The sequence below is a fragment of the Hyaena hyaena genome, unplaced genomic scaffold, assembly GCF_003009895.1.
Source record: "Hyaena hyaena isolate Hyena2069 unplaced genomic scaffold, ASM300989v1 scaffold_302, whole genome shotgun sequence".
Classification (NCBI taxonomy): Eukaryota; Metazoa; Chordata; class Mammalia; order Carnivora; family Hyaenidae; genus Hyaena; species Hyaena hyaena.
The window spans coordinates 140,630-151,682 of NW_024080936.1; the positions used below are offsets into that span (position 1 = coordinate 140,630).

General features: G+C 59.0%; 1 protein-coding gene across 2 annotated transcripts in view; it reads right to left on the reverse strand.

The window, feature by feature from the left end:
• The window catches only part of SHC2 (SHC adaptor protein 2), a 31,104-nt gene extending 21,176 nt beyond the window's left edge, over positions 1 to 9,928 (reverse strand). For both annotated transcript variants that reach the window (XM_039248054.1, XM_039248053.1), the window contains exon 1: positions 9,464 to 9,928. In XM_039248054.1, the coding sequence (XP_039103985.1) occupies positions 9,464 to 9,928 (465 nt within the window). The remainder of the gene's footprint in view (positions 1 to 9,463) is intronic.
• Between the last annotated feature and the right edge of the window lie 1,125 nt (positions 9,929 to 11,053).

An 11,053-nucleotide genomic window follows, 5' to 3' on the forward strand; every position in this document is an offset into this window, starting at 1 on the left:
TAGGCTCACCTAACTAATGCCCAGCCCTCTCGAGCTGTGAGGCTGAAATCCTCCAGTGTGCCCCCAGCCTTCCTTAAATGAAGGGAGGAGGGAGCTCACACAAGAGGGCTCCGAAATGGATGCCTAGAGGGCCAGGCAGGTGAGACAAGCAGAGAGGTGAGCCCCCACTCACACTGATGGATCACGACCTACTTATCATATAAGCATGCTGCATACATTACTTCCCTTAATGCATTGTCCCCACACTAGAACGACCATTGTTACCTCTCAGGAAACAGAGGCCCAAGGAGGCTCAGTTAAAAGTCATAAGCTTGTAGGTGCAGAAGCGGGATTAGAACCCATGCCTTTAGGCTCTGAACTCTCCCCATTGCACAACAGGAAGGAGTGAGGACTGGGGTAAACTCCATATTCCATAGCCAGAGGGGCCCAGTGCTGCCAGACACGTGAGTTGTTTTTTTAAAGAGACAAGAAATCCAGCGCTTTTGTTTGAAACCCCTTAATTTGTAACTGTTGACAAGAAATTGAATTTTTATTTTTTTACAGTTTATTTTTATTTTTGAGAGACAGAGAGAGACAGAGTGTGAGCAGGGGAGGGGCAGAGAGAAAGAGGGAGACACAGAATCTGAAGCAGCTCCAGGCTCCGAGCTGTCAGCACAGAGCCCAACGCGGTGCTGGAACCCACCAACCGTGAGATGGTGACCTGAGCCGATGTTGGACGCTCAACCGACTGAGCCACCCAGGTGCCCCTGAATTTTTACTTTTAAAGAGAAGGCAGTGGGAGAAGCTCGGAGGTCAAGTTCAGCCTTGGGTCCGCCAGTGAGCGTGACCTCTGCCCTAGAAGCACAAACTCATCGAACTCAGCTGTGGTGCGTTGGGTGCTGGCCCCCCGAAGGATTTGTCCATGCGCCCCTCCCAGAGCCTTCGGATGGGCCCTTAATCCACGGAAGGTGTCCCGGTAGGACACAGGCCGAGGGAGGTGCGAGTGGGAAGCTGGAGACTTAGACCTGCCGCACCCCCAGGACCCGGGAGAGCCAGACGGGACGCTTGCCGCCGCAGAGCCTCAAAGCAACGGCCCCCAGCTGGGTCTGAGACCTCCAGCCCCGGAGCCGGGAGAAGCCTCGGGTGCGGTTGCAAGCGGCCGCCTTTGCGGCAATTCGTTGCAGGCGCCCCAGGACACTGACAGCAGGTCAGGAGACTCCGAATGGCTCTGCACCCCACCTGCTCCTTTGCACAGGCCAAACCAGGGCAGCCCAGAGCCCGCCCTGGGACGCTACAGGGAGTCGGGGACCCGAGCCCGGAAGGGGACTGAGCCAAGGGCCCGCCGCCCCCCACCCCCACCCCCGTCTCCCTCCTCAAGTCGTACCACACGGCACATACTATTATTTACTTACCATCTTTTTTTTTTTAATTTTTTTTTTCTAGGAGAGAGAGAGAGAGACAGCGTGAGCAGGGGAGGGTCAGAGAGAGAGGGAGTCACAGACTGAAACAGGCTCCAGGCTCTGAGCTGGCAGTCAGCACAGAGCCCGACGCGGGGCTCGAACCCACGAACCGCGAGATCGTGACCTAAGCGAAAGTCGGACGCTCAACCGACTAAGCCACCCAGGCGCCCCTACCATCTTATTTTTAAATAAACTCCAATTGTAAACATAACTGGGTTTATTTTCTAAGGATAGGGCAGGAAATGACCCAAATTTTCGTCAATGGATAACACAACGTGTCCACCGCGCACGCGCACGCCCCTGAGGTGTGTCCACCGCGCACGCGCACGTCCACAGATGACCGTGTCCACCGCGCACGCGCACGTCCCTCAGGGGCGTCCACCGCGCACGCGCACGCCCCTCGGCCGCGAGCACGAGCGAGGCGCCCACACCCGCCGCCCCGCGGACGGACCCCGAACACACGACGCTCAGGGAGGGAACCAGACACGGGAGGCCACGCGGGTGTGAGTCCACGTGCGTGACGCGTCCGGAACAGGCTCCTCCACGGACGGGAGGGGGCTCATGGGGGCGGGGGGGGAGGGAAGGGGAGGGGGTGATGGTTCATGGGGACGGGGCTGGATTCTTTTTGGAGTGATGGAATGTTCTGGGTTAGATCATGGTGCGGGTTTCACAGCTGTATAAATGTACTAAAAATCTGAACTGTACGATTTAAATGGGCAAATTTTATGGTACTGAATTATATCTTTTTTTTAAATTTATTTATATGAGGAAAAAAGGAAATCGCCTATTGCTACCATCAGCCTCTGGTTTGATGCCTAATAGTGTTTTCCTAGTAACGACTGAAATACACACATCAGTATCACAGTGGGAAGTGTCCGTCCAGGCAGAGCTGTCAATGTCTAAGACAAATCAGTGGAAGCTTGTTGGGAACCGGGATGTTTGCACAGCCTCCCAAGTCCCCCTCCGCAGGGAAGTTCTAGAACACGAGGGTAGAGGCAGGGTGGGGGGAGCTCCAGGGTCGCGGCCGAGGCTCATACACAGTGGGGTGGGCACGGCTGCACTCAGGTGACAAAGCAGAAACGCGCCCTGAACTCAAGACTCCTTCACACACATTATGCTTTTTCTCCTTCAAAGTTAAAGGTCTGATATAAAAAGAAAACCCTAGGGGCGCCTGGGTGGCTCAGTGGGTTAAGCATCCGACTTCGGTTCAGGTCATGATCTCACAGTTCGTGGGTTTGAGCCCCGTGTTGGGCTCTGTGCTGACAGCTCAGAGCCTGGAGCCTGTTTTGGATTCTGCGTCTCCCTCTCTCTTGACCCTCCCCTGCTCACTCTGTCTCTCTCTCTCAGAAATAAATAAAATGTTAAAAAAAAAAAGTATTTAAAAGAAAACCCTGCATCCCCACAGATACTTGCTAATAATAAAGGAAACAAGTGTCACCCTAACCAGTATGTCTGTGTCCTGAGGCCACCGTAACAAAGCACCACAATCTGGACAGCTTAGAACAACAGGAATGTATTTGCTCTCAGTTCTAGAGACCCGGCATCCAAATCCCTGTGCGGGCAGAGGCCACGCTGCACCAAAGCCTCCAGGGAAGGTGCTGCCTGGCATCCCTGCCTTCTGAGGGGGGTGGCCGGAGGTGCTCTGCGCCAGGCACACTCCAGTCCTGCATCTGTCATCACGTGTGCCGGGGCACCCTCATCTAGGATGGCCTCATCTTTTTTTTTTTTTTTAATTTTTTTTAATGTTTTATTTATTTCTAGGAGAGAGAGAGAGAGAGAGAGAGACAGCGTGAGCAGGGGAGAGTCAGAGAGAGAGGGAGACACAGACTCTGAAACAGGCTCCAGGCTCCGAGCTGGCAGTCAGCACAGAACCCGACGCGGGGCTCGAACCCACGAACCGCGAGATCATGACCTAAGCGAAAGTCGGACGCTTAACCGACTAAGCCACCCAGGCGCCCCTAGGATGGCCTCATCTTAACCACATTCACACCTGCAAAGACCCTATTGCCAAATAAAGTCACATCCTAAGGCTCCAGCAGACATGAACTTGGGGGAACACCATTCTTACCAGGACACCAAGTGATCCAAGCTTCCAGAACCGGTATCAGGATGGACACTTGTCCCTGCCTCCTGCTGTGGTCAGTGGAGAAGACACAGCACACCTCTGTGCCTCTCGCCCCGAATGCACAACCTGAACCCAGTTGTGAGGAAACACCAGTCAGACACAAACCAAGGGACAGCCCGCAAGACAACCAGCGTGAGCTCCTCAGAAGGCCCGGCGCCCTGCCCCTGACGTGGGAAGCCTCCCATTGACGCCGGCTGCCCCCCATTGACGCCGGCCTCCCCGGGTCCCTTCAGAACAGCCTGCAGGCATTCGTGCACGTGGGAAACCCCGTATGATCACCACGCCTCCGGTCTTAGCTCATTTCAGTCATAACACAAGCCGTGTGGGGCACCGCTTATTTCCTTCCTGTGGCAGAATACACATGAGATTTGCCACCTTAACCATTTCTTTTTTTTAAAGATTTTATTTTATGTAATCTCTACACCCAATGTGGTGCCCGAACTCACAGCCCCAAGATCAAGTCACACGCTCCACCCACTGAGCTAGCCCGGCGCCCCTCATCGTAACCGTCTCTAAGTGCACTGACATCAAGTACATTCACGCTGTTGTGCATCCGTCTCCAGAACTTTCCATCTCCCCAGACTGACACCCTGTCCCCATGAAGCACGGACTCCCTGCTCCCTGCCCCACCTCCACCATCTACTGTCTCTGTGGACAGGATGCCTCTGGGGACCCCCTGTGAGTGGAGTCATGCAGGATGTGTCCTTCTGTGTCTGGCTTCTGTCACTGCGCACGGTGTCCTCTGGGTTGGTCCACGTGGCGGCAGGACGTCCTTCCTTCCTGAGGCTGGATCACATTCTGGCGCATGGATGGACACATCGTTTTTGTCCTTCGTCCGTGGAGGGACACTTGGGGTGTTTCCACCTTTTTTTTCTTTTGCCTGTTGTGGATTGTGCTGCTGTGAATGTGGGTGTGCAAACGCCTGTTTGAGTCCCTGGTCTGAGTTGTTCGGGATGCGCTCCCGGAAGTGGGATTGCTGGGTCTCATGGTGATTCTGTGTTTCGCTTTCCAGTATGGTAGCTAAGCCAGCATGCTGAAGATGGCAGTGCAAAGAGATGGAAGGACCTAGGTCTTTAGGGATGTTGTCAAGCCACTGAATTAATCCATCCTGAAGACGTTCTGTCCTCTCCTCCAAGGAATAAGCTACATTTGCAGCTAAGGAACATCTCTACTCAGCCAGCTTCCCACAGTTCCTTGTATATTGCCAGCATTTGAGAACCACACTTCGGGAAGATTGGTGGTCCCCGGAGTCGGTGCAAATTCCGGCTTGTCCGCAGAGCAGGTTCACTTCTTCCTTAACCACCAAATACTGCTCAGACATCTACCCCTTCAGATGGTCCAAAGATCAAAGGAAACTAGAGCCGAGCTGCCCAGCACAGTAAGCACGTGCCTCAGAGGGCCACTCGAATTTAAAGTTAAGTGGAATTAAAGTTTAGTCTGCTAGTCACAGTAGCCACATTTAAAGGGCTCAGTGGCCACATGGGGCTACCATATGGGACAGCACAGATCTAGAACATTCTATTGTCTCAGGAAGTTCTTTGGGCAGCGATGATCTGGGTTTAGGGAAAGTCACAGGACAGCCAATGAGACATGAGGGGAAGCTGACTGGGATTGCTGGGAATGGTTCCCTTATTCACAAAAGGGCCCCACTGGAAAAGGGTCTTTTCTGCAGGCTGATGGGACGGGCGGAGCCAGAGCCACTATTTTGCAGCCAGGAGAGGAGCTGACCCGAGAGGGAAGTCACGTCGAGGGTGGTGTACTGGCCTCCCGGGGCGGCTGTCACCGGGCACCACAAACTCGGCAGCGCGAAGCATGTTCCCTCACAGCCTGGAGACCGGAGGCCTGACATCCAGGTGCCGCAGACGGCTTCCCTCGGGAGCTCCAGCGAGGCCTCGCCTGCCCGCGCAGCTCCTGGTGTAGACGGGTCACTGCAATCTCCACCTCCCTCTGCGTGGCCTCCTGCTCCTGCCCTCACACGGCTTACGAGGACTCTGGTCACCGACTCAGGGCCCATCCGACTCCAGCCTGGCCTCACCCTCATGCCACTGCATCTGCAAAGACCCTCCTCAAAATAAGACCACGTTCTGAGGTACCAGGTGGACGTGAACTTGGGGGACACTATTCACCCCAACACACTGAGAAGAGCTTGGACCCACGATGAGGTCGCCAAGCTGCTGAGGCACAGAGCTGCCCACCCGGGGTCTCCTCTCTCGACATCTTTACCTCTAAGCCCTGAGTCAGGAGGTGGTGACACAGCCAAAGGCATCGCAGCCACTGGGACCCTCACCAGGACAGTGCTCCCAGCAGGCTCCTGGACTTCACCATGTACCTCAGTTTCCTTTTTTTTTTTTTTCAATGTTTATTTATTTCTGAGAGAGAAAGAGAGAGACAGTGTGAGCAGGGGAGGGTCAGAGAGAGAGGGAGACACAGAATCCGAAGCAGCTCCAGGCTCTGAGCTGTCAGCACAGAGCCCGACGCGGGGCTCAAACCCACAAACCGTGAGATCATGACCTGAGCCGAAGTCGGACGCTTAACTGACTGAACCACCCAGGCGCCCCTCAGTTTCCTGATCTATGAAATAGGTGGGAAACCTCAGAGCTGGGAGGATAATCCCCCTGATCAACGTGCAGCCTTGAACATGGTGAACTCAGAGGCCACGTCCGCATCTCTGCTCTCCAGGGCTCCGTCGTCTCGTCTCAAGTAGGGATCATTCCTGGGTTTTGTGACGGTTCTGTAAGGTCAGGGAGGTGAGCCAGCTGACATACCAGCTTCTTCTTGCTGCCACTTAGTTACCACAAATTTAACATAAATTTATTCCCTTACAGTTCTGGACTCAGGAGTCTGACACGGGCCTCCTGGCTGAGCCCCCGGGCGTGGGTAGGGCCGGGTCGCCCGGGGCCCCAGGGAGCCCCGTCTCCCCACTTTTCCCGCTTCCAGAGGCTCCACATCCTCAGCCCGCGGCCCCTCCTCCATCCTCAGGCTCAGCAGCGCGGGGTCCGCCCGCCTCTCTGCCTCTGACCCTCTACCCTCTGCCTCCCTCTCCTGAGGGCCTCGTGAGGACGCTGGGACCCCGGGAACCCGGGGTCACCCCTGCCTCAGGGACCTTGACAAGGTCCCGTCTGCCGTGAGAGGACACATTCGCAGGCCCTGGGACCAGGAGGGCCGTCTCTGGGTTGTCGATCTGTCCCCGCCCTAGAACTTGACGGACGGCGGGGAGTCCCAGCTCTGAAGGAGAGACCTTAGTTCCTGGTCTGGTAGTGCACTTTCACTCCGCATCTGCGGACACACTCTGCCTCTCTGTGCCTCAGTTTCCCAACTTACATAGGTGGGAACAATGCATCCTCTTCTGGAGTCGCAGGGTCCTAGTGTGAAGGAGTCCCGGTGTGACCTGAGGGATGCCTGCTCCCTGCCTTAACCTCAGGCCACTCTGTAAACCAACGAGGCGCTGCCTGGCTCTGTGATGTAGGCGCGGGTGGAGAGGCTCCCAGGCAAACAGAGCGGAGGATGCGGCTGGTTCAGACCCCACAGGGGCCTCCGACCAGCCAGTCAGAGCCCTTCGTCCGTCAGTCAGAGACTCCTCTGGGCTCCATCTCCAGCACAGACGCTGTCCCCACTTCTCTCCACCCTCAGGTTGCCCTGCTCCAGGTCTTCTCTCCTTGCCCCCTCCTGGGTCTCTCTGCTGCCCTCTCAGCCCCCACTCCCACCCCATTTCCATAGGCCACCAGAAAGGCCCTTTCAAAACGCCAAACTCCACCCTGTGACCCCTGCTTAAAACTATCTAGAGCCGAGCTTGCCAGCAAATCTCTTATTCCTCTCCTTCTCTCCAAAAGCTCCATGTGGATCTCCTGCTATTCCCCAAACATGTCAAACTCATTCCCAGCCACTGGGCCTTTGCACTTGCTGTGCCCCAGCCTGGAGCTCTGTTTCCCAAGTCACTTCATGTCTGGGGCCTCATGGGCTCAGGTCTCAGTTTAAATGTCATCTGCTGAGAGATGCCGTCCCCTTACTGCCCCAGCTGAGGTGACCACCCAGCCCCTCACCTGATATCACTTTAATTCCTGCATTGTAATTTAGCACCACCTGCCTGCACCTGCCATTTGTGTTCTCTTAGTTACCTGTTGTCTGTGTCTCCCTCTAGAATCTAAGCCCTGTAAGAGCAGGGACCAGATCTTTCTCATTTCCTACCAGATGGTCAGGGCCTGGCAGGATGGCATGCATTAAATATGTGCTGCGCTGACAAACATTTATGATCATTGGGATGGCCCAACGCCCCGCACCCCACGACGCTAGCATCTGAGTTCTGAGCACTCCAAACCCCAAGTCCCCAGCACAACCCATGAGACACTTGCTATGAAGCCAGTTCTGAGTACAGTCAAGCCTCTGGACCCACTGCCAGGACTCCGGAAGAGAAAGGGCAAGGAACCGAGTTAAAAGGCCCCGTGAGAAAAGAGACAGACCCAGAATGTGGGGCAGTCTACAGCCTCGACAAGTCCACTGTGGGCCTGAGGCTCTACCCATCTAATAGGCCCCTGTGACGGGACGCCGCAGGCCTGGACCACACGGGGAGGGAGTGGCCGGGAGGTTCAAACCGACCACGCTGTCAGGGGCACGGTCCTCTCCCGGGGCCCACCCTGACTAAGAACCACACGCTGGGCAGCTCAAGACAACAGAAGCCTACACGCTCCCAGTTCTGGAAGCCCACAAGTCTGAAAGCAAGCTGGAGGCAGGGCCGCATCTGTCCCCAGGCTCCAGGGGAGGGTCCTTCCTGCCTCCTCGGCTCCCTTTGGCGCCCCCAGGACTGTGGCTGCGTCACTCCAGCCTCTGCCTCCGTCCTCCGTGGCTTCTCTCTCCGTATACACACACCAGCCACTAAGTTAGGGCCGCCCTACTCCAGGATGAACTCGTGCTAACTTGATTGCTTCTACAAAGACTCTGTTCCTAAATAAGGCTGCATTCGCAGGTTCCCATGGACGTGAATTTATGGGGAGACACTACTCAACCCAGCCCTGGAAGTCCCAGTCCTGGAAGAGATGCTGGAGATGGTTCTAAAGGGAATGGACAGATAACCAAATACAATCACATTAACTCCCAGCCAACTGAGGGGTGTGACCGACAGCCAGACGCTTGAGGACACTTCGGAGTGTCTGGTAACTTCCCAGAGGTAACAGTGAGCTGCGGGTGTGCAGGAGGAAGCTCTCTCCGGAGACGCGTGCGGGACATTTCACAGCAAGCGTCACACTCGGCCGCGTATTTCCTTCAGGTTCATCGAAAACTACACGCCAAGTAGGGGTTTTGAGCAGAGAAGGTAAAAGCGCTAACGGGCGCGGGCGCAGGCAGGCAGGCAGGCGCTCTTCCGTGCGTTTGAAAGGTTCCCAGTAAAGCACCAGGAGAAAAGAAGGCCCCTTTCCTTGCGCCACATCCCGAGCCCCCCAGTCTCACATCAATCCTGCGGTCGGTCTGGGCGCGGCCCCCGTCCGGAGACCCCTTCCCCGGGCCCCCCACCTGGGCCAAGGTCTCTGCAGGCTCCCGTTCTGTCGTCCGAGGGGGGGTCCGGCGGGAGGACGCGCCCACCCCTGTCCTCACTCCGCAGTCTCCCCACCCACGGAACCGGAGCGCGTTTACCCTGCGCATGCGCGTCCCCCACCCACCTGCCTCCCTCTCCCCGCCCCTCCCCACGTGACGCCGTGGGAACACTGACCCCGGAGCCTCCGGATGGGGGCGGCCAGCGCAGAGCCGCCTGGAGATGGGGGTCCAGGGTGGTAGGGAGAGGAGGGACGATGGGGAAGAGAGACCTGGCTCTCGGGGTCCGGGCGTCCAAGAGAACGAAGGGAGGGGAGGGGAGCCCCAAGCTGGGGCTCCGGGAAGGCGCGATCCGCGGGATCCCGGCCGACGCACTCACCCGCACGATGTAGGAGACCCCGGGCCCCAGGACCCTGGCGTCTGGGTGCAGCCAGCCGTGTGCCGGCTTGTGGATGAAGCTGCCTTTGCGGATCCACTCGTCGGCGCTGGCGTCCGGGGGCCCGGCCACCCCCCGCGCGCCCCGCGGGCCGCGGGCCCCCGCGGCTCGGCAGCGGCTGAGCGCCGGCAGCGGACAGGGCGCGGCGCAGCGCGGCTCGCAGGCGCCCAGGACCGCGGCCGCCAGCGCCGGGACGCCAGCCGGGCCGGGGGTCTCGGGCTGGGCGTCGGCGGCCCCCGCGCCCCCGGCCGCCCGAGCTGCCGCGGGGCCCCGGCCCAGGAAGCCCGCCGGGGCAGCGAACTTCCATTGCGGCATGCGCGGCAGCAGAGCGCAAAAGGTGGTGGGCGCCTCGGGCTCCGGGGGCGCGGGGGGCGCGGGGGGCGTGCGCCCGCCCGGACCCTGCGTCATGGCCGCGGTCGCCCGACCGAGCCCGACCGGGCGCTGCGCCTGGCGCGGAGGAGGCCCTCCCCTCCGTCCCGCTCCCTCCCGCTCCCTCCCCGCCCCCGGCCCGGTGATGTCATCCGCCCGGCCCAGCGCGCAGCCGCGGGGGGCTGCGCCCCTGGGACCCGGGCCCTGGGCGTCCCGGCGCCCGCGGGGAGGCTGGGGAAACTGAGTCCCGCAGAGAGCACGGACCCTGCCTCAGATCCGGCAACCAGCGAGGGAGCGAAGTTTCCACCCCAAGACCGGGACGTCGGCCCCAGCTTGGCCCCCCGACCCGTTGTCCAAATTCCTAGAAGGGAGGGGGAGAGACTTAGAAATCACTTGCCTTCTCCTGGTTTTGACTGATGGGAAAACTGAAGCCTGGAGAGGGGTGGGGTCGCGGTCAGAGAAGGAGAGAGCCCCAAACCCTAACCCCAACCACCATTCCAGCTGCCCTGCCCTGTTTCCTGACGGGGAAACTGAGACCCAGAGAGGGGCACGCAGCGGACACTCGCACTCGGAAGTGTGGATTGGGCCGGCTGGGTCTGGGAGCGGGGGACTCAGAACGAAGCCGAATCCCCCTCTTCTGCCGCTTTCCCGTGGGCTTCAGTGTCCGAGGCTGTAAGCTGGGGACGCGCGGCCGGAGGGTCACGGGTTCCTCCTCCATTTCTGGGGAGCTCTGTCCCGCATCAGCCCCGCTGAACTCGTGGGCCCCGGCCTTGCAGGCGGGACCGCCCTTCCGTCCCCAACCTCTCTGTCCCCCACCCAGACGTCAATGCTTGACTCCTCCTGTACCGGGGGTCGGGGATGCCACGGTCACCCCAGGACCCCGCCAGCTGGCCTCCCCTGACGGATCTCCCCCCCCTCCCCCGGCTGGGGTGGGGCTGGCTGCCGGGAAACAAAGGGAGGGGGCCGGGCGCGCGGGCAGGTGGGGGAGGAGGGGCGAGGCAGTCTGGAGCCGATCGATAAATCAGAGAAATGAGATCACAGACTGGCGGTCGCCGCGCAGCCCGTGGCGCAGGAGGCCAAGCCGGGGAGGGACGCGCGCCGATTGGCCGGCGTCGGGCTGGGGTGGGGGTCGGCGACGCTGCCCGAAGCCTGCGGGGCTCACGG